Raw genomic sequence first — 25,424 nt, forward strand, 5'->3', positions numbered from 1 at the left:
GGTAACGATGCTCAGGCCTGTTTATCTGTGACGCCTGTCACCTCCACTCCTCAACGCTGAGGAGGTCCTCACGACGCCCGCCGCTGCCCAAGGGCACGCGGGTGTGTGTGTGTGTGTGTGTGTGTGTGTGTGTGTGTGTGTGTGTGTGTGTGTGTGTGTGTGCGCACGCGTGTGTGTTTTCGCAGGCTCGTGTCGGGATCGTGCCTGCAGTCCCGTCATTCTGCAGGATTAATAGAGACACGGCTTGTTCAATCTTGACCGACCACATCCAGAATCCAGGTGAGCGAGTGGGAGGGCAGAGCCAATGGGAGGAGGGGACGCACGGGGGAGAACAGACGCAGAGAAAGGGAGGCGCGTGGAGAGGGAGGGGACAGTCGTTTCCATGCCGATAAGAAAGAAAAAAAAGGGCAATTACTGTTCATTAACACATAAGAGCCCATTATGAGGGCCGGTGCTGAAGGTGCATATTTTGGAAAGGCTTTACAGTTCTGCGGTAAATAGAGGCACCGGATTAGAGGGCTGCTAAATAAACATCCCGCTGTGGTCTTATCTTGGCATTCCACCGATGCTGCTGAGCATCAGCCAAGCCGCTGCAGCTGGAGCAGCCGCCGGTGACCTCTGACCTTTGGTGAAGGGGCCAAAGTGGTAGGAATGCGCTGGTACACACAACGAAGGTCGTGGCACAAAGGCGGCGGCGAAATCAGTTGATTTGCAGCATAAGCAGAAAGAGAGGCTCCTTTGCATGAGCTGCCATTTCACTGACACGTCGCTCAGTCATAAGAGAGCAGAGGCTGCGTGACAATGGGAGCTACGAATAGAACACGGGATTTAACTCTGCAGGCTCTGACCTTGGCAGGACCTGACAGTGTGTGTGTGCGTGCGTGCGTGCGTGCGTGCGTGCGTGCGTGCGTGCGTGCGTGCGTGCGTGCGTGCGTGCGTGCGTGCGTGCTTACCCACCTTGTCCATGTTTGGTTTGATGCACCGTACAAAGAAGGGGTTGGAGGCACTTATCGTGGCCATCAGGGAATGGAGCGAGTCCTGAAACACAAATTGCAGGAGGATAAAGATCAAGAAGCAGGAAAAACCTGGCACTTGATTCAGCTGTGGTTCTTTACAACTGTTTATTTGCACTAATGTTCAGTTTATTTAGTAGATCGGCTCAGTAGATCTGTTTCTTAACTGTGCACTCCTGAAAAATGACTGCAGCGGAGTTGAAACGCGCTGTTATTTCCATTCCTCACACTCTGGTCCACACCCGAGACGCGCTCATGCCCAATTACAGCCTGTGAAGACCCTTGAACCCGGCAGGCCCCGCGCCCCTCGGCCTCAGACAGTCTGTCTCCAGCGAGGCCTGGCGCGGCCCCTCTCCGCCCAGCCACCGGCGCTAATCCTCTGGCTCAGAGAGCTGCAGGCCGGGGCAGCCTGCCAGCTCCTCCCCAGCTCCTTCTCTGCACTGCAGCGAGAACACGCTCAGCTGGAAAACCCACCGGCGCCGTCCACACTCACCCCGTCGCCCGCCATTCACACAGCCTGCTCCATCGCCCCCTAACCCAGCGCTCCCACGCTCAGCCATCGTGTTAAGGGTTAAGGGTTAAGTGATGACTGCATCCGCGCAGACAATCCGCTCATTGTGAGCGCGGTGGTGGGGTCTCACCCTGAACTGGGAGCTGACGGTGGGCTTGCGCCTGGCGGTGCCCATCTTTAAGGTCTCGTCCCCGCTTCTGCTGCCGACGCGCTCGAACAGGTCGTAGATGAAGTCGAGCCTGCAGGTGAGACACCCGAATATGAGTCGAATCATGTCGGCCGCTGAGGAGAGAGAGAGAGAGAGAGAGAGAGAGAGAGAGAGAGAGAGAGAGAGAGAGAGAGAGAGAGAGAGAGAGAGAGAGAGAGAGAGAGAGAGAGGGAGAGAGAGAGGCCGCATTGTTCACCTGCTGTCTTTGAGAATGAACAAGATGTCGTCCCTGAAGGTGTCCCTGTTCTTCTCCAGGATCCCACGCACATCATAAAGCACCTGAGGAGTTCAAAGGAGAAATTCTTTAAATGATTCCATAAATGTGCCATTAAAGGCTAAATGCATGTGTGAGGCTCGGTGGGAACGCCGGGCCTGTGTAGGACAGCGCTCACCTGTCGAGGCCCATTCATCTCAGCACCACATAATTCCTCCTGCCTTGATCCACAGTAATGCTCTGTGTGTGTGTGTGTGTGTGTGTGTGTGTGTGTGTGTGTGTGTGTGTGTGTGTGTGTGTGTGTGTGTGTGCGTGTGTGTGTGTGCGTCCATGAGACATAAATAAGACTTGCTATCATAGATATTCATAGAAATATTAAAATGGCCCAGGTAATATCTGTCTGTATTCAAATGGAAGCTCCTTTGTGATGTTTAGTGCCAGGATCCAGCGACCGTCTCCGTCCTGACATTCAGGCCTGGAGCTGCACAGCGTGTCTTTATGTTGCATTAACCACGCTGTGTTGCACCATCAGTGGAAAACAAAACGCTCTCTGTGTCTGCCCGTCGTAGGTCCCATGACGCCACCGAGAAATTAGTTTATCATTAATCACATTCGCTCGCTGGTTCTTCGTAAATAAACCAGATAAGGGGTGGAAGAAGTCGCCTCTCTGTGTTATTGAGTCGTTCACAGAAATGTGTCGGGGGATACTTGGATTTCCTCACTGACCTCACAAGGCTATTTTTCATAACAGAAGGAGCTTTCAGAGAGGAGACGCTCTCCAGAGGGGGAGAACAACTGGCTGTCATTACCATAGCAGCCATGCCATGCCGGACCGAGCCGAGCCGAGCCGCCTGCTCAGACTGAGCAGGCCTTGTCTCAGACCTTGTCTTCATGAGGCCAGGGCTTCTCTGGGAGCAAAGCTCTCGTCCCACCCCCTTCTGTCCCTATCCTCTGTCTGCGTCAGTATCTCTATCTCGCTCCTGCCAGGATTAATCTCGGCCTTCGCATCAGAGGGAAGAGGAGGATGACAATGAAACGCTTTCTTCTGACAAGGGGGGCGGCAGCGACTGCTCGTTTATCGACTCCTGTTTGTGTGTGTGCTGTTACCTCTCCAGCGTAGTGTCTGATGCCAAACTGATGGTCGGTCACTCTGGGCTTCAGGTAGTACTGGTTAGTCTGAGGAGAAAAATAAGACACCAGTGACTTTTAAAAGTATAATCCTATAATTAGTTGATTAATTTACTTTATTTAAATTAGCATTAGCATGAGGTCCACAGTCATGTTCCCTGCTGTGCTCTACATGCTCCTCGTCTGTATTATCAAATACAGTAATAATAATAAAAAGAATTCTGCAAAACATTCCAGTCAAAAATCTCAGTTTATACAAATGTTATCTGACAGTTTTTCCCAAACAAACAAGTCCTATTTCTGGGCATATGCAAGGGAAGGAATCATGGAATCTTTCTGCAAGGTCACTAATAATCCAAATACTGAGAATCGTTCTGCTCCTGTTTCCGAGCGCTTTTACCGTGACTGCACATTTTCCACCGGCTAATTTCTATTTCATTAATCTGTTTCTTGGCCTGTTATTTCTTTTAACTGTAAACAGGGCACTTGTGTACAACAGCGTGTATGTCCAGCCGCCGTATCCGCTGTAAATAAAGGTTACTCGACCTTCAAACCCAACAAGGATCAGCAGTGAAGGCAGACACCTTAAAAAGAGGTCAGGCAAATGTTCTTTTCTACCTTAGAACCTCCAGGCGGACGTTCGAAGGCCAGAACAGATGCTGGAGAACTGGAGGCAGGTCCTCAAATGGAGCAGAGGAGCTTTTGCTTATTCTTGTCCTTTTGTAATCGTGGCCTGGGACAGTGTGTGTCACATTCTGTGTGTGTGTGTGTGTGTGTGTGTGTGTGTGTGTGTGTGTGTGTGTGTGTGTGTGTGTGTGTGTGTGTGTGTGTGTGTGTGTGTGTGTGTGTGTGTGCTTACTGCGTGTCGGCTGTGTAGTTTCTCCAAAAGGGTGTAGTCTGTGCCTTTGGGGAAGCGACTCTCCTCATTGATGAGAGCCAACATGCCCAGCTTCTAAAGGGGGAGACAAACAGAGGAGCAGAGAGGGTCATGATGGAACTAGTCATAATCCCATGGGGAAACATCTGGCAGCCTTTACTGTAACAATGCATGCAGGAAGCGGGGCAGTTGCTGAATATTCTCCTTTATTATCAGCCTTAGCCGTCGCTGCAGCCAGACAGCAGAGCCTGGGTCAGACTTTACCTTTTCTATGAGATCCAGGCACTCTGCATTATCCATCCAGTCTATGGCCTCCCACTGGATCCCCTCCCTGTGAGCACAAACACACCGTCTTTGCACATGTGCAAACAGCTGGGAGGACGCGCCGGCTCGGGGGACACGTTACCTGTTGTACTCCAGCTGCTCCAGCGAGAAGATGTGCTTGTTGAAATACTCCTGGAGCTTCTCGTTGGCGTAATTAATATTAAACTGTTCGAAGCGGTTCACCTGCGGGACACCAGGGGTCAGCGGAGCTTGAAACAATCGGATCTCGTTACGTATAAATCCTGCCTTTTTATACAGATCTTATCGTCAGTGACTGAACTTTCACCTCGAAGTTCTCAAAGCCAAAGATGTCCAGGATGCCGATGGATTTAAAGTTTTCCTTCCCCTTGATCTTCTGGTTGATCCTCATGATGATCCAGGAGAAACACTGAGAATAAAGCGCCATGGCAACCGAGTCCCGAGAGTCCACTGCCTGTACATCGCCGACCATAAAAGACAGAGGTTACCATGGATACAAGCCCAGGATGAGTAATACTAGGAGCAATGCATTACAGACTGTACCCTGAGCACAATAGACAATATGTAATCGTATAAATGCAATCAGTTCCATCAGATGACAGTTAGAGTTTATGTTAGAGCGATGGATGGTGGTTTGGAGACGATGTGTCATGTCAGATTCTGTGTTTTCACAACAGACAACTCTGTTTATCACCTACATATCTCCAAGGTGGCGCTATGCAGGCAGTATCTATTATATTATTATTATATGAATCTAGTGAAACCAAAGGCAAATCACAAATCTACTGTCTGTTTTATTATCTCTCCTGTTGTTTCACCGCTCACAGACACCGAGAGAATTTTAAAAGCAACTGATGTTATATTTACATGACATATTTAAACCCAGAATGAGAATAAGGTAAAAGATACTATGTTTATGTATATATGTTCTGGCAGGCTCTGATTTTCTGTACAGCCGTCATCCTTTCAGCTGCACAGCATCTGTACAGGTACATAAAAAGCCTGACGCTTCCTCCGGGGGCATTGTGTTTGAATTGAAAACAAAACAAGCGCACGGCTGTGTGTGCTGTATTTTGGGCAACAATGCTGCCGGGCTTCAGCCATCCATCATCCCCCAGTCACTGCTCGCAGCTAGCGGGTGTGAACTGTGCGCCGGTGGCTCCAGGATCTCCGTCCTGAGGGGGGTGGTGAGGAAGAATGGCTGTTTGTCCAGGACTCGGGTGGAGTGGGGGGGGGGGGGGGGGGGGTTGTCTACTGCAGGCAGTCGTGGGGTGGGTGACCCCTGGCTGCAGTGAGAAGAAGCCATTCTTACCAGCTCCAGGACTGAAATAATGAAGTCTATTAAGACAGAGGCTGCTTCAAAGGCCAGGCACCAGCAGCAGCAGCAGCAGCGCGACAGCACAAGGCCTTTGTGTGCTCATGAAAAGCTTTCTTGTGACTTTCGTGCCCTTGTGATAATAGCAAAGGTCCGCTCTGCATATTCAGTCATATCCATGCGTATGAGGGGGCCGGAGGCCTGGCGAGGGGGACAACACGTGCAGCGGGAGACGTGGGAGGCGGCCACATTAATTGCAGAACAAGCGGGGCATTTGTAGCGGAGCGGGACGCGGCCGCTCGCGTCCCGCTCCGCGGCGCCGGCCCGCGCCGCCTCCCCAGGAGAAGACTCTTCACCGCTTCGCCCCCCAGTCATCGGCGCTATTGTGCGTCTTTGACTCAGATCGCTATCGCGATGGCTTCATTGTGCCAGGAATTCTGGCAGACAAAAAGCAGGAAATGGCCGGGAGTCACGCAAGGGATCTGGAGAGGCATGCGGGGGAGAAAAGCTGTGTGTGTCACCGCGAGGAGGGGGGGGCGGGCATTTACTGTACACGTCTGAGTGTCACCATAACACAGAAATGGGAACTGAAGCTGTGGGATCCTACAGTGACGAGCTGCGAGGGGAGGGGGCGGGTTCCCGTGCGCCGTTACCTGTTCCACCGTGAGGGGGGAGCAGATCTCCTCTCCCCTGAGGATCATGGAGCGCTGGGTCAGCACCTCGGACAGCTGGAAGGAGTCCAGGCCAAGCAGCTCGCTGACGTTACTGACCACTGCAAGGCACAGACACGCACACACACACACACACACACACACACACACACACACACACACACACACACACACACACACACACGCACACACACACACACACACACACACACGCGCGCTGTAACTAATGTGACGGCTCAGGTGACGCTGCTCGATGTCGAACAACGCACGCGACATATAGAGCGTGATCCTATAGAGTCTAGTGGAAACCCGAGCCGGGCCGGGCCGGGCCGGGCCGGGCCGGGCCGGGCCGGGCCGTGGCGTTCCGTAGGCACCGTAGTTCACTGCTTCTTTGGAAAAGAGGTCAGACGCGGAGAACAAAAGAGCCTCGAGCTCGTGTTACAGCCTGTTCAGAGCCGTGCAGCTCTGTCTGCTGTGACTGTGTCAATCAAACTCAGCCAGACAGAGAGACGGCTGCAGCGCTGAACTTATGGGCTAAGGAGACTTTTGCCACTTTCCAGAACAAAAGAAGTTTCCTTTAAAAAGTACATATTTATTCATGAAGTCTTTCCTATTTTGACTTTTGGCTCAAAGTGAAGCGCAGGAAAGCTTGTGTAACACTTTCATGTGGGGGAGTCTAAGACTCGGGGGGGAGAGGAGAAGGGATCTCGGGGATCTGCCTCACCCCCTTTTGAAGTGATCTGAGCTCCACCAGCGGTCATGAACTCAATGTTGCCCATCTGCAGGACTGCAGACAGCAGCTTGAACACGTCTCTGATCTCCTCCTCGGTGAATTCCATCACTTTCAGGGCCTCCTGCAAAACAACACGTCACAGTGAGAAAACCTGCCACGCTGAACCCTAACCTGACTCGTCACAGCTGTTACACTTGATTTTTATTTCCTCGTGGCCAAAACAACAACGCGATGTTTCCTGATTCCTCCAGGCTGATGTTTTAGGACAGACCTCTTTTAGGATAACAGTGCCATCTAGTGGCGAACCGACGCACGTGCGTGTCTCTTACCATCACACTGTCAAAGAGCTGCTTGTCATTCAGACTGCTGTCATGCACGCAGCCTGACTGGCTCAGGTAGTGATAGGACTCGGGTCCTTCACACAGGAGGTACGTGTCTGCAGAGAAACACACACACAGTAAAATAAAATACCTTCTGATTGATAAAAGGACACCACTGGATTCTACTTTCTCAAACCTCTCTGGTCTTTGTCCGCTCCTGCTAATAACGAGTAGAATATGTGGTAGTTTCTCTCGCCAGGATTCTGTCGAACCACGCGATTCTTAGGAAGAAAGCAACAAGATTACAGAATTTAAAGAAGGACTTCCAACCCTCTGAGTCACTACACAACGCAACTCTTACCTTTTCCAGCAAATCTGTTAGTTTAAAGTCAAGGAGGAAATGAAGGGACTGTCTAACTGGACATGATATGTTATGATATGTTCACACTTACACCAGATTTGTTTGAGTGAACTTTTTTAAGGATACAGTCGATGATGCAGCCTCCCTGAATGTTTCCATTCTGGGAGAAGTGGAGCTGGATGAACTTCCCAAAGCGACTGGAGTTATTGTTGTACACAGTCTTGGCGTTTCCAAAGGCTTCCATGATGGGACTGAGGAGAGGAACAGACAGTCAGGCAAACGAAGAGGCCGTGAACACTGCGTACCTGCACCTCTGACTCACATTCACCGATTTACTCCAGACGTGGGTCCAGAAGACAGTTTACTTCACGGAATTGCGTTTCATTTCTTTTTTAATTTCCCCCCAAAGTTGTATCCAAAAACTATTTTCCATTTTTTTGACATATGATGTATAAAGGTAAATTCAAACAGACTGTACTGTTAAAACACAAGAAATCATCACAAAGAAAACATGTCTCATGAAGGCGGGTTTCATTTTCCAAAGGTCAAAGGTCACCTGCTCTGGACCAGCGCCTGCTCCACCCTGGTGGTCCGCTCCGACAGAGGCGTAGCGGCCGAGTTCTGACTCATCACCGACAGAAACTTCAGCAGCAGCTTGGTGCTCTCCGTCTTCCCGGCGCCGCTCTCTCCGCTGAACACACGCAGTAACTGGGGTCAAACCCTCCACTCGACATTTAGCGCTCGAACGCCCTGAAGCGGCTCGGGGTCGGTCCTGACCTGATGAGAACGCACTGGCTGTCGTGCCTCTTCCACAGGCAGCGGTAGCACTCGTTGGCCACAGCGAAGATGTGCGGCGGCAGCTCCCCCATCTGGTGCCGGCTGTACAGATCCACCGCCGTGCCGTCGTACAGGCCCGATACCTGCTTGTAGGGATTGACCGCGGCCAGGATCGAACCTATGTTGGTCTGAGTGAAGCAGAGAGACAATGACATTGGAGATATGATTGTTGGATTATTGCACAGAATCTGCATGATGCTCTCAAGCTACTGCATCCAGTTTACTCTGATGCTGCTTTACATTTGATGGATAAGGCGCTTTGAGGAGAACCGGGCCAGACAAAAATGTGTTTGTGGGTCATTGTTCCGCAGTAATACCACTGTGCCCTGCTACAGACAGAGAGGGCGAAGCCGCCGGGATTAGAGCGGGAGATAGGATTTCCCACAACGTAGTTACGGTGTGTGTGCAGGCAGCGATTATTTTAATAAAGGCCAGATCGTGTTTCCAGGGAACCTCGGGGCTCGGCTGTGAGAATAATCCGAGCGAGACCCACGATCGCAGCCCTTACGTAGATGTGGTCCTTCTGGTAGCGCAGGAAGAGGTTGTGCATGATGGCGGCCTCGTGCAGCTCCGCCAGCGTGGACATGTCCTCCACGCCCCGGACGCTGCTGGGGTGCATCGGGTACACGGTCTCTCTGTTCACGTCTTCCTTCTGGAGGTAGAGCACCTGCAACGCACACATCCACACGCATTCAGTGCAGGAATAACAGAGTGTGAACACTTCAATTAAGGAATAACAGGTTGCTGCTGGTTTTGAGTCCAGTCCTGAACTTGGCTGGAAGATGCTGATAATCTACTGTGGGTCCGTCACTATGAGCCGCACCCACAGATGGTCAGTTAATAGAAATATATAAAGCAGCACAGCTTTAACAAACATAAGGTGTGAAACGGCTTCACGCCCCCAGTAGTGAACGAATGGGTGTGTGATGGGATAAATGTTCGGTCACAATGAAGTCATGTGTTGTTTTGCTTTTTTCTGAGGGTGAGGAGCGTGTTGGGTGATGTCATCTTTATAAACCAGTCCTTTCCTCTTAGGCTAATTGGCCCTGGTCCACCAGACACGACCTGAATGACTAATATCAGGCTTCTCACTTGTTTTACATCCGTAATCAGCGTAATTGTTTTGGTCGATAATGACATTAGCTGCGTAATGTGACTGACATCATGAATATGGACCAAATATGTCATTATATAAAAGCAGGTTCTGTTTACTTATATACATTTACATTTTAATGAAATAAAATACAAAATTAAACCAATGAGCTTATTAAATAAATAAATGAAAATGAAATGAAAAATATTCCTCCATTGCTTTAGGAACCTGGCTACTAGTTCATTCATTCTGGTCACGTCTGTCTTCCTCTCACACTTTGTGAACTCTGTTTTCGATCTTTACATAACTTACAGTTCAGATTTCGCAAAATGAGCCTCGGGACGTTTCCATACAAAAGCGTTAAGGTTCTACAGCGAGAGTCAGAAACGGCTTCACATCCACAGATGCCTGGTTCCTTGGGGTTTATAAACACCAGTCAGGGAATTCAAAGCCAAATCAATCCTCATTAATATATAATTATTTATATTCATATTATATCTGTTGACTAGATGCATTCTGTCTATGGTGAAGTCCAATATGAACGTGGGAATATGGAGTTCATTCAATCCATTGTGATTGTCTGATTGAAGCCAGCGCCGACTGTGGTTCCCATGAAGGACGCAGCCCGTCGATGTGAGCGATCTGAGTGATGTAATCGTGGCTCCAGACCATTTCGTGCCAATTACACCTCATTGGTTACAGACGTTAATTATAATTCTACAATGTTCTACATGCCTGGTGTTTCCAGTGGTCCACGCGAACGGATACAAGGCAGAAAAAATAAAATAAAGTAATAAACTGAGGTAAACTATTGCTAATATTAAACAGCCTTTGATTTTTTTTTTTAATTCTGAGACCCGAGTGAGCCGGAAGAGTCAGCCAATTGTTTCTGCAGTTACTTCCTAGTCTTTATTCTTTCTTCATTTATTTCTTCCTTCCTTCCTTCCTTCCTTCCTTGACAAATAAAACTACCTTCTCGTGAGCAAAATGTGTGTTTTTGTTCCACAGCAGACATGGCCTTAAGATTTAAAATTACTCTCTATTACTTCATAATAGAGATCGATAAATTACACACTGAATGCACATAAATAAAAGTTATTTCTAGCAAATAAATATCTTATTCTTGTGTTGGAGAGTCACAGCTGTGTTACGCTACACTTAGAAACTTCTCTCTCCTTTTGTTTGCTCCGGCTGAAACCACACCCTGCTGCCGCTTTGTTCCAACAGCTCCACTGAATATTCACGCACAGGCGGAGTTCTGCTCTGGGACTCAGTGGACCTGCGTCTCAGTGGCACGTGGATTCAGACTTTTAGGAATAACACGAGGGGGAACAGAAAATCACAGGCCTGCGGACACAGACACAGTCTTGTTTACAGCCTCCATCTTTTTCTCTGTTTGTGTTTGGGCTGACTCTCTCCCTCTCGCTCCCTCTCACACTGAATCCATCTGCTGCAGGGGGATTCCACCCACCCCCGGGGGAGACGGGGGAGGCAGAGGCAGTTAAGGCTTATTAATGGTGAACATTGTGAAAACACAAAACAAAGACGGGGTGTCACATCACTGTGCAAAATAATACACACAAAAAATCTTTTTTACAGTTTCAACATGAAACAAACATCATGTAGCATCGGCCTCACGGCTGATTATACAGCATCAGTCATTTTGTTTGGTGCATCAATAAAAGCATGTCGCTCACATGAATGCTAACATAATGACGCCATTGACCAACAACTCACAAGACAGAGGAGCTACTTAACCCTCAGAGACTCTGTGGCTACAGGGTGAAAGAGTGAAAGGAGTCTGATCACTTTCACACAAACTGATCAATCGTTTTATAAATACTAGAAAACTCCGACTATAAAAAGGCTCCCAACAATTTTCAATTTCCTGTTTCACTCAGGTGACTGGACGTTCCCTTTCTTTACATGAGCGCCTCTCTGGGGACCACTCGCATACTGGTAATCCAGCTGGTGCCATCTGGCCATAGACACACACACACACACACACACACACACACACACACACACACACACACACACACACACACACACACACACACACACACACACACACACACACACACACACAGGCGGCCACGGGGCATTTACATCAGAGCCTGCGGTGTGTTACTGTTCCACTCAAGTCTGTGGATGAGGCAGTGATGAATGGTGATGTGCTGCTTAATGTGCCAGCAGCCAGGTCGGCCCAGACAGTGTGGGTGAAGACGCTCTCAGCAGCCTTCAGGCGGAGCTCGATGTGACCACTGAGGCAGCGCCTAATGGCCCATCCCTGCCCATACGCGGACAGAAACCACACAAGGACACGGGACTTACTGACAACACGTGCAGAACCTGGATCAGAGCACAAACAGCGACTGGGTCAGGAAACGCCAATAAACCGATTTGCCGTCCAGGAACCCTGAGGGTCGCGCGGAGTCGTCCACGGATCCCGAAGAGGAAGACGCTCTGACATTCCTGTCATTCTGGCAGCAGACGTCCTTGTGGCCTGATGAACTCACTAACGAAGGTCATGAGCTACACAAACACTGAGGTCCAGCTCACAGAGACCATGATGTCATGGTGGTTCTAGGAGGGAGGGGCCGACATCTGACCCCGCCAGCATCTCCACCACTGACACATGCTGAAGAGCAGGAATCCGCGTGGATGAGCTCCCCCACGTCTGTTCCACACTCTTTAGCAGCTAGATGCTACTTACCGACCCATTATTAGTAAATGAATAACATTAGTTAGTTGTGATTATGATGATGGAGTCGTGTTTAAATGAAACTATGCACCCCTTCCCTCAGCCTGGACCTGACTGGACTTTCAAAATAAAAGCACTACTGGAAGCTGGCCATTGATGGACACTCTCTGCCCCTAGACGTCGGGGGAGAAGCTATTTCTCTCCAGCGTCCATCGGCACCGCTCGTTTTCTTTCTCCGATTCTCTCGGCTCCACTGACAGGATTTCCTCCAGACACAAAGAGCACTATGTACGGGCAAACAGATAAGCTCAGGCCAAAGCTTTGTCACAAGGAGCCCATTCCTGTCATTCTTATATTATTACAAAAGGTGTTGATCCCACCACGGAGGACTCACATGAAACACATGTGTGCAAACTATTAGAGCAGAGGCCTCACCTCTGTACAGACTCACAGCCCAGACTTAAACACAATAAAAGCTTGGTTTGGACATCCTTCCTTTTCTGACACTTTCCAGAGGTTTAGGATAATTTAAAGGTTTATTACTTCAGTAATTTAAAAATAGTTCCCTACCTTTCCATAGTCGACGGTCAGCACCAGGGACGAGTCATCAGACGACGTGACGGTGGAGGGGAGGAGCTGCTCTTTGTGTCTGAGCCACACACGGGCCCCCTGAAACACAGCAGTCAGCACAACATGAGCGTTTGGTGTTAAAACAGGTTTGAGGAGGACCCAATAACGGTTCTGTGTGCCAGTGATTAGGCAGAACACCAATGGGCCCGATGAGCCCATGAGTTACACATGATCCAGTTTCCCACCGTTCATTCCTTCCCACCTCTTAAATTTTCCCTCTGCTGCTCACCACTGTGCCACATGGCGTCTTTCTTCCCACACTGACCTGGCACAGTTATGTGCTCATTAAAGTGCAACTGCCTCCACATAGAGGAAAATTGGTTGGGGGCGTGTCACAGACTCAAACTACCGCTGGGAGTCACGTGCATGAGCTGTGAAACTGCCGGACGACTTTCCGTGGATGCATAAAAATAAAAAGGGCCCTGAATCTAAATGTGCCACTTAACTTTTGATTTATAATTAATCTCTTCAAATGTCTTCCTGCCCAGTTGTGTCTATTATATTTAAGTCCACACTCAGTCTGGCCTCCTGTGACTCCGCGAGGAGTCACTGACCTACTCAGACATGTTTGTTGGGAGCTCAGTAACTAGAAGCAACAACAGGAATCCGGGGCTGATTGCTCACACTGGCGGTCATTTCCTCACACACATTTATAGATGTGGCTTCTTTGTAACGACGGCGGCGGATGAGAACAGACGCCGTGGGGTCCATACTGTAAAACCTCATCAAATGTTGCTCAGGGTCTAAAACAACAATGCTTCCCAGAATATGAAAATGTGTGCAGCCTTTAATGTGGATCATAAAATTATTGTATTTTATCTGAATTTCTTTTCCGGGCAAACCTGTTGTTGACCAACTAAACACCATTAATCATCACAAATGCCACCATTGCGGCGTCCAGAGAAAACACGGAGCAAGAGGGAGATGTGTGTCTGACAGAGCATAAAATTGAAGAGATCAATATGCATGGATTCCACTAGGAAACCCTATACAAGGTCACCACTTCCAGACATCAATCCTCATTAACTATTAACACCAGGCTGCCACACACTCACACACACACACGCACGCACACACACACACACATGCACTCGTTCATGCAGCACAAATGCATTTGCCACTGGGGTCAGAAGATGCTTTTGTTTTAATGCACAGTTAGTGTCTACCAGAAACCCAGTTGTCTGAATCTGAGACAAAGAGGAAATTAGTACTGAAGCCATTAAGGAACCGGCTCAGAGCGATGCCTGGTCTCGCTGCTGCTTTATAAAAAGGTCATCGGCCCAAACGGCCGGTCGGAGAACTCGCCGCCGCTGCCCAGCTTTTCTCTCCCACTCAGCTAATGGAGAGCGGCTAAATGCGGCTCGGTCTAACCACAGGGGACGGCGGTAAGTGGACAGAGGGGGTCGTGTAAATTTGGAGCCGGCTGACGGGGGGGAGCGAGGGGGGGGGGGGGGGGGGGGGGGGGTGCAGGCACCTGATAATGTCCCGCCTCCCATTGTGTGCAAACACAGAAGCACCACCGCGGCGTGAGGCGTTCGCTGACACGTGGCCACGCTTTAACACTGACGACTGACTGTTTCTGCCTGGTACCAGATCTGGCAAAGCGGGCCCGGTTGCTGGAAAGCTGCTTCACGTGAGTGCGCTGTGAGGAGATTACGGCTGTTTATGCTATAGATTTTAAGAAGATCAGTCGCTGTGACGTCACCGGGGCTGAAATTCAGCAGCACGCTGGTGCTTTACATAAACAGAGAACCAGCTGAACAGGACTTGGAAAGCTGTGTTTCCCAGAGTTGCTCAAATGAGGACGCTGAACGCCGAGCATCGCTGAGGTCCCTGTGAGTCATATGAGAGTTCCTGACAAGCGCTCTCAGATAAGGACAGAAACCCCCCCAGACGGCCCATTCACGTTAAATAAAAAGTGAACCAGTTTCCCCGAAATGAGTGGATATGAATGTGGGGTGAATCAACAGTCAGCTGGTTCGCTGGTCGTGGAGCCTCAAGAAGGAAGCCACCAGATGTGTCTGTTTCTAAGGGGCCGGAAGCCGGAGAACACAAAGTGGAGATGAATTGTCTCAACAACAGATGGCCTCACTAACGCCCCCCCCCTCTGCCTTCAAGAGCCTCGACACACGGTCAGGACAAAAGCAACAACCTGTGACTGAGCGCTCAGGACTTAACCAGGCGGAAACGCCCTGAAGAAGAGCCAGCTCAGACGTGAAGGGGCAGAGGGTACGCGCTGAGCCCCCCGCTCGCATCACCCGCTGCAGCACAGCTGATCCCAGCGCCCGCAGACGCAGAGCGGGGTGAGGGGGGGGGGGGGGGGGGGTTCAGTCATTTTTGGGGCAGTTAAGACCAAACTTTTGGCATTTCCAGCTCCGGCTCGTGTCCCGTTCTCAACGTACCGTCAGGAACGGACAGAACCAGCGGTAACCGGACCCGCCAGAACGGGGCCCAGCGTCGGCGTCACGCTTCCTGACACAGAAACCACTCGCACTGAACGACGTGATCCCGGAGTCGGGGGCTTGAGTTTCGGGCAGCTTGTACAATGACGTCCAACTCAGATTCGCTAATGAGCCGGCGTTAAAAATTTAAGGGCGAACACGGGACGAGGTGCCACAGGTCTCTTTCCCCGCGGGGGCTCGAGGCCAGCGTATCGGGTGATCGCATCAGCCGGGACAAAGAAAGCTAATTAACTCCGGCCGACGCGGACACAGATGAACAATTAGTTATGCTCATAGTGCAGGGAACTCACAGCTATGGATGAAAGGGAGGTCATGGGTGGATGACAAGCTTCTCATGGGTCTCACCTGGACAGATGTGATACGGGAACGTAGCTACTACAAAATAAAAGCCCCGTGCGAATGGAGCGCTAGCTGTGGCCGCAGCAGAATTATCATATGAATAGGGAGGCACAGGCCGAGTGAACCTTCTGTGCCCCCGTTCAGGGGGCCGGGACAGATGTGCGACCCTAAACACGCCTGGCTGCATGACCTGCATCTGCTGAGGTCAAAGGGCACACTGGATGCAACTTATGGGTCAAATTATCCACTGCTGTGATTCAGTGATTTAATACGGTGACGTCTGGACATTGAGTCAGGTAGAACGCTTGGCTTGGTGCATCCGAATGAACCTCCATGCAGAGTCTGTAATCAAATCTCCTGAATACTGAGTGGGTGGAATGAGGACGATTCCGCCAAGTAGCTGCCCAGATTAAAGTAAGTAAGCTGAGAGGGAAATCTGTTCAAAGGTCCCGCTTGGCCACAAGATCTGCCTTTGGGGAAAATGTGTATGTCCTAAAAACCGGCTAAACCTCAAATGAATGTTACTAAACACATGGCAACTTTCTCAGTTCGTCATCGTCTTAATAAATGAACCTTCTGCCTTTTAAAACTGCGTGAGCTCCCTTTTACATGGCCCTTTGTTTCCTCGCAGCCACTGTAACGTCTGCGCAGTGCAGCCGGAGCCGCAGCCAGCATGAAGGAGGGGGGGGGGGGGGGGGTACACGTCAGATGATTAGAGGCAACCTCCAGCATCTGCGCTGGGAGACGTATGAATAAATGATGGAGGGAGCAGCTGATCAAAATTTAGCTAATGGAGGTGGAGGAGTCCCCCGGGGAACGGGGCTTCCCCGTCTGCAGCGAGGCAGCGATAAGCGAATTACACAGGAGGCCGGAGGGGTGCGGCTCACGAGCCGGCCGGCCTCCGCTCTGAAGCGCCGCCCGGCCCCCTGCTGAGCCGGCTATAAAGAGGTTTAGAGCGGGGCGGCCCGAAGGCATCAGCCTCAGTGATGTCATATTAAAACAGGGTTTTAAGGTTTGGAAAGCATCAAAATAAACACGCAACTGTGTCAGTGGGTTAATGGAAACTACACACAGCAGCAAATTACCCACATCATCACTGATTTCATTTATATGTTCGAACAAATAGGTTTGTGTCTGTCTGGGCCTGAACCGGAGCGTCCCCTCCCCCCTCGTCAGCTGCTGGACTTAAACGGGCGCGTAGCTAATGAGAATTTGCATAGCAAATTACGTCTTTGCGAGCGGCGAGAGGAGGAGAGGAGGAGAGTGCTCCACGCGGAGCCACGGGCGACTGCTCCGCTTCACAGCTCCACCCGCCGATCACAGCATCGCGACCAGGATGCGACATCCACGCGGCCTCCTGCCACCTCCACGTTCAGCTCCATCTGTGTAAACTCCTGACAGCAGGAATCCTCAAGGTATCCCAGGAATGCTGCTGAGTCAGGAATTTCAAAGGCCGACAGTGTGAGAGCTATCTGGGTCTCGGCCATGGGGGTGGTGGCTGGGCGGGGCTGAGGGGGCCCGGCGGTGGGTCACACTGCCTTTGACCTTTGACCCATATTGATCCTCCTGCTCTTTGCTCACTTACTCAGTTTAGAATTAATAATCAGTCGATTTAATATTTATTTTTTAAACAAAAGATGCTGCAACCTCTTCTTCTCTCACAGCTTCTCCCACTTCTCACTTATCACAGCTTCACCTGATGTCCTGCTGCGGCATGGTTTCCGGTCCGGGAACGGTTTAACAGGAGCGTCTGGGAGTATTTCGTCGCGGTGCGTTCTCCTCCGCGTGTGAAACAAGCTCAGGCCCACCCACACTCACTCGCGTCTCGTAAAACCCGTAGACGGGAGCGCTAACGGGTCGCGGCTGTGGATTGTGCTTTAACGTGCTGTTTGCCTCTGCCTCGCACCGAGGTGCCAGTTAGGCAGCGGGGCCTAAAGCATGGGACGTGTACTTAGACCGGATGGAGCTGTTCAAGCCGACAATTAGCCCCGAAGTGATGCATCGTCTCATCACGAGAGGATCAGCAGGGTTCCAGTCCGTAAATGTTTTCTTTAGGGCTACGTTCCCCTGTGGCTGTTTCATATCTATCTAATTTATACACATTCAGAGTAGAGACAGATGCTCTGTAAAGCGTCCCACAACGGGCTGCATCCATGTGCAGTAACCATAGGGAGCTAAAAAAGGAAAGTCAACATCTGGGCCGTGAGCCGTAATCACAGGTTGGCTGTTATTAATCTGCCAGGCGCGACCTCTGAACCCAGGATTATAGCGAGCGGCTCACCGCGTGCGTCAGGTACCGCAGGGCGGCCGGGGTGAAGGTCGCAGGAGAAGACGAAATCGCCGTGCACAAAACTCCACCGGACGGAGCAGGAGATGCGACAGGGACGTAAAAAAGAAAAATAAGCCCTTCCTGTTCTCCATTAAACTAGAAGCACATCCACAGTCCACAGATCGAGTCTTTTCACTTGGATTTCAAACCTCTGGCTTCCTCCCGTTCATCGTGATCTGAGGTGATTCATATTTCAACACATGCTGAACACTGTCTGCTTCAGGGTGATGAACAGGCCAGCAGTTGTCGCCTCACGCAGAATCCCCATCCGTCACCACCAGCTAATAGGCAGGAGGACGCGCGTCTGCGCCGCGTTAGCCGTCATTAGCAGCCAACCGCGGAGAGACGAGGGTCCTCCGCCTCCTCTGATCACTGACGGCTCCGTCTGCAGGCCTGATAGCGCAGCAGGTTGAAGCCTGAGTCAACAGCGCGGTGTCAGCGGGGGGTTATCACGGCCGTGCGAGGGGTCGGCCGGCAGATAGACGGGGCTCCAGTTACTGATAGAGGCAGATGAAATGCAAACGCCATCGAGGGAGAAAAAAGTAATTCAACAAACTCAGACTGGGAGCGCTGGGCCGATACTGGTGGGATTATCCACGTTATTCGGTGTGTGGCCAGACTCTGGCTGTTGGTAATTAGTCCCAGTGCTCTTGTGACAGATTAGACCCCGTCCAGACTGTAGCAGAGCTACAGGAGTTCTGCTGACGCGTGCACAAATCACAGCCTCCCTTTGTTTGCTCTAAACTCACCACAAATTCAAGACGGTGAAAATCCCCCCAATTCGACGGCCTAACGCACATAAAGATCACCTTAAGTACGAGACAAGGCTAATGAGTGGAAGGGATCCCGTCCGGCGTTCATGCCTCACATCCTAACTTCACTTCCTGACTTCCTTCCTCGCTCCGTTGGCCGTCCGCGTGGATGGAGGCGAGGGGCGCTGATCTCAGGCTCGCTTTAAAGTGGCAGCTGGAGGATGTGACAACTGGGTAGAAACGGACCCCGCGGCGGCAGGAAAAAATAGCCCGCCCGCCCTCCGGACCGGCAGGCCGGGCCTCTCTCACATTACCACGCGGCGGCGGCGGCGGAGCGCCGACCCGCGGCTCCGGCTGCAGAGAGCCAGACATGGACAAAGGCCGTCCCAAACGGGAACGCGTGTGATGGTGTGAAACCTAAAGCCTCGCCAACGCACGTATACAATGCGGGGCATGAACGTGGGCCGTGACCGGGAATTTCAGGGGTCAGCGTTTGGGAATTCTGGATTCCCGCTGTCAGAGCCGCCAAAGCAAGGAAGGAGTTAAGGGGTGTGGAAAGATCCTCGTGTGTCTTTTACAGTGTAGCAGCTGCTGCTATAAAGGAGCTGATAACCAAGTTTAGAAACGCACATAGCTGGGATTCATCCTCGTCAACAGGATGTTGATGATAAAATATCTAGGAGGGTTCTGTTACGCGGGCGCGGGGTCTCTCAGTGTTTTCACATGGGAGGAGACGGAGGAGAGGAAGAGATAGAAGCTGTCTGTATCTGAGACCCAGCAGACGCGCAGGGTTCAGCTTCAGGAGACACTGACGAGAGCGTGTTCGGAGGGGTCCCATGCACGGAGAGGAAGGACTGGGTGTGGACTGGGAGCCACAGCACTCAGGGCGTCACGGCGACAGCTGCCGAGAGGAAAGGCGGCGCTGACGGACAGGATGAGCGCTCAGGATGAGCCTCAGAGGACACGCCCTTCGTCTCCCAACGCTCCCATCACCTCGTCATCCTCGCCCACTGACTGACGATGACCACACTCGTTTTAATCCTGCTCCTACTTCACGTCCAGAGTTCCCACTTAATTAAATCCACACTGGTCGCGTTTTAAGATGCTGGCTCCGCGCCGTGACCCAGAAGTAAATTAAAAAGTAGGACAGTTCATCAATTCGCCTTAACTCCGCTGTGTGTGACACAAGCAGCACAGATGCATTCGGACTGACATTAGTTCTCTATCACACGTCATCTTAAATTCATTTCTCAATAACCATTTGAAAGAGACTATTAAACCACAACTTTTCAGCATTAACCTCAAATCAACAGATGTGGGATTCATAACTGCACCGCGGCACATAATCACATTAGGCTGAAAGAAATGACAAGGTCAGATGGATCACTGGATCATAAACTCACTACAGTTGGCTTGAAAAGAAAGCTGCAGTTGAGATAACAGATAAATGATCTCGTGCATGAACGGGTTTACTCTATTTCTAATGCTTCTAAATTCATCAATTCATTCAAGTTCTTATTGCCACAACATTAAGATACCACCGCCTCCCTTATTAATGACCGGCTACGGTTACAACTTTCCACACTGCTGCAGTGTCACACACCTGCACTGAGTCACAGCGCACGCAGACAGAGCCGATGCTGAACCGAGGCATGAACGGCGCGAGGCTCGCATCACCGTCTGTGACTCAGACAGGGATGAGCCCAGAGTCTCTACGCGTGTGACTGCGTCTGGGCTGGTTTTCAGATGACACGTCCAGGCTGCGTGGACGGTGGGAGGGCGGCTTGTTGCAGGCCACGCCTCCGTGAGGCTGGGATAGATAGACGGCTGAGAAAGCATCATCACTTAGACTGTAAAAGCATAAAAAAAGCCGGCTGGCTGTGAGCGGAAGGTGAAGTTGGACTAGTTTAAGGCTGCAAAAAGCACGCGACAACAAAACGCGAGAAAGGAAAATAAGAGCGCACCGTGAAACACAATAAATAATTGAGTGTGGATGAAACTCACCTCAGTAAAGAAAGTGTCCATGCTGCAGGGTCCGACCTCTCGTCTCTTTGTAGTCTGACTTCAGGGTACCACCGCTGAGGAGGAGAGGGGGCTGTACTCCCAAATCACTTCCATCCGCATCGATAAGAGCATTAAAAGTTCTTGTGGGGGGGGGGGGGGTCCTCTGCTTCAGGCGGCCCGCCGATCAGAACCGGGCCATCCGGTGCCGTCGCTCTCTGGAACTGCGCTCCGCTCGTCCGGTTCAGCGTCGCGAGCTGCCGCCGCGGTGCCGTGCGGCGCTTCTGGCGTGCAGTGGTTTCAATGAAGCCGGCGCGTTATAGGCGGAGGAGGAGCCTGGCGGGCCGCGGCCCCGCCCCTCGGCATACGCCCTCTTTGTGTGGGTCTCCACAAAGGCTCCGCGGAGCGCAAAGGAAGCGCACGATCCAGCAAATGCATTTAGTTTTGAATGATAAAAAAAAGAAAATTTAATTAAAAGAGAAACTTTTGAATCAACGAGAATAAGGACAAATGATAAAGCTGCTGAACCGAATTTAAATAATAGTGGACTAACAGTGCATCCCGTTTCCTTTATTCAGGTCCTGCAGATTATTTGCGCCACACAGAAGATGAATCAGAATGTTGACTTCCTCGTTTGGTAAAAATAAACTGAGAGCGAAGAGGAAGAGGCAGATCAGGGGAGCAAGTGAGTGTTTACCAGGTACCAAGAGTCAACAATAGGTCTGCTCTGTACACTTGGTCTATTGTATGTGACGTATGTAGTTGTTCCCAACCTTAATTATTGGTGATCATTTTAAGGGATGTTATTGTGGATAGTTAAGGTTCTAGTGTTTAAGTCTAATATAGAGCTAAACTGTATTCTGTCTTATTTTATGGATTAGATGTCATTACCAAATCCAACAAGCCAAATATATACAATATTAAACCTTGTGAAGCAGAGGTCAATATGTGAACAGTAGTATAATACCAGACAAGCTAATGAAGGCAATCTTCCTAAAACAGGCGTTAGTTGTAACATCAGATATAGTTCACAATATCCACACATCAACATCAACCATTGCCTGCTACTCGACACAATGAGAGCGTCAGATCAGTGCGTTATCATTCTTAGCTCACATGTTCCTGAAACTCACTGAATCTGTGTGGTTATAAAACATCTGGAAAGACACAAGCCTTTAATCTATGACCTCATATCAGCGATCAGCCACCCAGTCCACTGTGACCTGTGGATAGCAGAGGACAGTCAGACCGTTAATCCATATGTTATTGTCCTGATCCACACGTTATTATGTAATATAGCCAGAATACAACAAAGCAGTTTAATAAATCATATTTACAACATGATCGACTCATGCAAAGACGACAAAAAACAGTCAAACATGTATAGTTGTGCAAAAAAGTAATAGCGCTGAACATGCTGGAAAACTCTGCATCGTGTCCCAGTTGATTTGACCCTAATCAGAAAATCAGGCTCAGGTATCAGCGCTGAGCGAAAGCTGTGGATTGCACCGACTAATCGTTGCGGATTACACATTTGCCAAAATCAAACAATAGAGAAAGGGCTGCTCTTTAAGTGAGTCATCTGCCCCTCACTGTGAAACTGTGGCAAGCTGGCAGACAGGGAGTGGGTTCTGTGTGAGAGCAAAGCCTTGTTCAAACTCTACCTGAGAGCACAAAGAGAGCAGGAACAAAACAGCCATTTGGTCATGGAGCTCCCTGGAGGCAGCGGGGGAGGGAAGGGGAGGGAAGGGGTGAGGACGCTTCAATAAGACGGCACCAGCCTGTGAGAAAACAACCAAGCAGCTGATGGGTGAACTGGTGATATTCAATATTTAAATACAGAAAAAGGAAATGATGTCTTTGAGTAATTTCAGCCACAGGTTTGATGTAAGTGAAGCTTCAGGGGGCGGAGATCGACTTACCTGTTACCTTAGATTAAACAAGGACAGAAGAACAGTGAGTTGTCTAAGTCACAAAGTCTCCTGTTCAACTTTGTGTTCAGAGTTGAACAGAAACCTGCTGGAATGGCCTGCGTCTGTGTTTGGCTTCATCATACAGACAGACAGACTCAGGTTCTAGATGTAGCTCATAGGTAAATAGTTATTTCAAAGAGCTCAGGCAGCGACACTGAGCACAGGTGAAGGGCTGTTTGCAGCCTCATGAGAGAACTCTGCTCACACTTTGAACTAAGCGGATCATGAAAATCACTTATTTTTAATTTAGTCTCTGTGTCACCTGCACTTTTGTCAAGTTTAACCATCCAGACAGTGTTTAAAGCTGGACATTTCAATGGAAAACACAAGGAGCCCCTATAAAAGCAATATTAGTCAGTTTAAGTCAAATATGTGGGAAGTTTAATATGTGAAGTGAGCCATTACAGAATTACTGCAGTCATTCTTTACTTAGTGCAGATTAACACTAATGATATTAATGTGACCTTTGCCTGTTCGTGTTTCAGGACGTGTCAGGGAGCGACGGATTATTGGACAGGCCCCTGAAACAAGGCGAACAGGGAGGGGGCGTAAAAATGATTGAATCGGATAGAACGCAAACGTCCATCTGAGAGGGACAAAAGAGGAGCGTTGGACGATATCGTCGGACGAAGGCCACTCAATCTTTATCGCATCTCTCGCTGGCGGCGTCCAAAAATTGTGTGAACGCGGTCGATGACGAATCCTGGTGTCGCGTTCATCGAATCATGCAGCTGATCCTGGAACATTAGAGAGGCCGCACCGAGGCCATTACCAACAGCTGTGCCACCTCTGTTATGATATAGGTATAGGATGACGGAACAGAAATAATCCTAAATACCCCCCCCATCACCCCCCCCCCCCCCCACACACACACACACACTGACAGCTTCATATTTATTTACAGAGCTTCATATTTCCTTGCTCCCACAATAAAAGCACATTTTGAGCTATTTTTTTAGTTTTAAGTTACCAGAAAAAAAGGTTTGAAGCAACCGCGGAGTTAAATTACGCAGAAAACGCAGGGGCGTTTGTCACGTTTCTGGTATGTTTTTGTTTACTGTTTGTTTTGCCGGAACCAGAGAATTGGGCCGCGTGAGCCCTGCGGTGACTCAGGATCAGCCGATCAGAGCATGAGAAAACGGAGGGGCCGCATTCCTGGTGGCATCGCCAGCTCAGGACCGATACGGAGACGAGCTGACTCAGCGTTTAGTTTAGCCTTTACCTTATATGGTCGGGATGGATTCAGAGAGCATCTGGTGTGTAAACAGTGCTTCTGAATAAAGAATCCATACTCATACACCTGCTCCCACTGGAAGAGAAATAGTTTCAGAGCCGGTGGGAGAGGGGATGGGACCATCTGACTCCAGACTGTGGGGAGATGACTTCACAGAGCTGACACCCGACCCCAGAGTGAGCGATTTGCTATCGTTCACCGCATCAGGGGCAGGGATGTGCAATTACTGCAGGCAGGTCTGGTCTGTGCCATTATGTGGTAATTAAACGGGTCATGACATTGTTCTGAAAGTCAAATAACGGGTGTAAAAACCGAGTGCACCCTTGCAAATGTAGTGTGCGACTCTCTGGTGGGCTTCTCCCTCAGCTGCAGAGCCTCACTAAGTGCCGTTGACTCCAGTGCATTAGACATCGGGCCTTTTTCTGTGGTTAAACATCAATTTTCCATAAGCTCCGCGGCTTCAGAGATGGGATACTGACAAGCTCTCCTCAGGCATTATCGTGCCCGTAACCGAATTACGGGCCGCGTACGTCGCTGCTCCTCTCGTTCCCAGGACTCCTAACTGCGTTTGACGCGGGGCTAATGAGCAGCAGAGTCGGAGCGCTTGTCCAATCTGCCGTTGGGATCAGTTGCCATTAGCAAATAGTGAGCTAATAGTGAGCTTCCGCCTCGTTCTTAAAATGGAGACGGATGAACAAGGAGGCCAAACCGGAAAAATTAAATTACATTATAGACAATTGTTGCCACTGTGGGGATGGAATCTGAAAAAAACAGTAGAAGCTGAGCGTGTGTGTTGCTACATGAACACAGTGACAGGACAAATGACTGGGATCAACTGAGTGAGATGACGACTGGAGATAAACCATTGTTCCCAGTGCTTCACCCCCACTTAATGGAGCTTTTCTTTAATGCTGCTCAGACCACAAGCTAATGCGTCCTGCAAGATCCCAGTGTCACAGCATTTAAGCTATTACATTGAATGCAATGATTAACAAACAACAGAGGACCTGCAGTTGGATTTCCAACTTGGATGCATTCGTTTTGTAAGTAAATTTTTTTCCTCATTTTGAACAGGACCACTGCGCTGATTGGTTCCTAAAGCGCTGAAGCGCCATCTAGTGTTCACAGCTGCTACAGAACCGATTCTTATCAGACGCAAACGTCACTCTCCTGTAGCATAATGTTTAAAGGACATGATAAAAAAAAGTCCACATTTATCTCAAACATAGGCACAGGTTGGCAAATATCAACCGCATGAACTGGAAATTGACCAAATTATAAGACAAACCCATTCATTTTCAATATTATACAGCGTGAGAATAGAGAATGGGCAAAAGTTTTGTGCAAAAACATTAGATTTGTTCTTTAAATGTTTGTATTTTTTTTCTCACCTACTCTATTGTCTTCCTTCCCTGT

At 49.8% G+C, this 25,424-nt stretch overlaps 1 protein-coding gene across 1 annotated transcript in view; it reads right to left on the bottom strand.

Annotated features, from left to right (window-relative positions):
* Window positions 1–21,103, bottom strand: part of myo10l3 (myosin X, like 3) — a 32,505-nt gene extending 11,402 nt beyond the window's left edge. Inside the window, exons 1-19 of the mRNA XM_029136736.3 lie at window positions 20,805–21,103; window positions 12,859–12,957; window positions 9,000–9,158; window positions 8,432–8,619; window positions 8,211–8,345; window positions 7,781–7,905; window positions 7,655–7,668; window positions 7,490–7,574; window positions 7,303–7,409; window positions 6,965–7,094; window positions 6,223–6,341; window positions 4,562–4,708; window positions 4,358–4,458; window positions 4,216–4,282; window positions 3,934–4,026; window positions 3,054–3,122; window positions 1,929–2,011; window positions 1,655–1,763; window positions 958–1,038 (exon numbers count right to left, since the gene is read on the bottom strand). Of these exons, the coding sequence (XP_028992569.1) occupies window positions 958–1,038; window positions 1,655–1,763; window positions 1,929–2,011; window positions 3,054–3,122; window positions 3,934–4,026; window positions 4,216–4,282; window positions 4,358–4,458; window positions 4,562–4,708; window positions 6,223–6,341; window positions 6,965–7,094; window positions 7,303–7,409; window positions 7,490–7,574; window positions 7,655–7,668; window positions 7,781–7,905; window positions 8,211–8,345; window positions 8,432–8,619; window positions 9,000–9,158; window positions 12,859–12,957; window positions 20,805–20,825 (1,932 nt within the window). The 5' untranslated portion in view covers window positions 20,826–21,103. The remainder of the gene's footprint in view (window positions 1–957; window positions 1,039–1,654; window positions 1,764–1,928; window positions 2,012–3,053; window positions 3,123–3,933; window positions 4,027–4,215; window positions 4,283–4,357; window positions 4,459–4,561; window positions 4,709–6,222; window positions 6,342–6,964; window positions 7,095–7,302; window positions 7,410–7,489; window positions 7,575–7,654; window positions 7,669–7,780; window positions 7,906–8,210; window positions 8,346–8,431; window positions 8,620–8,999; window positions 9,159–12,858; window positions 12,958–20,804) is intronic.
* Window positions 21,104–25,424: the final 4,321 nt, after the last annotated feature.

The sequence above is a fragment of the Betta splendens genome, chromosome 21 (assembly GCF_900634795.4).
Source record: "Betta splendens chromosome 21, fBetSpl5.4, whole genome shotgun sequence".
Lineage (NCBI taxonomy): Eukaryota > Metazoa > Chordata > Actinopteri > Anabantiformes > Osphronemidae > Betta > Betta splendens.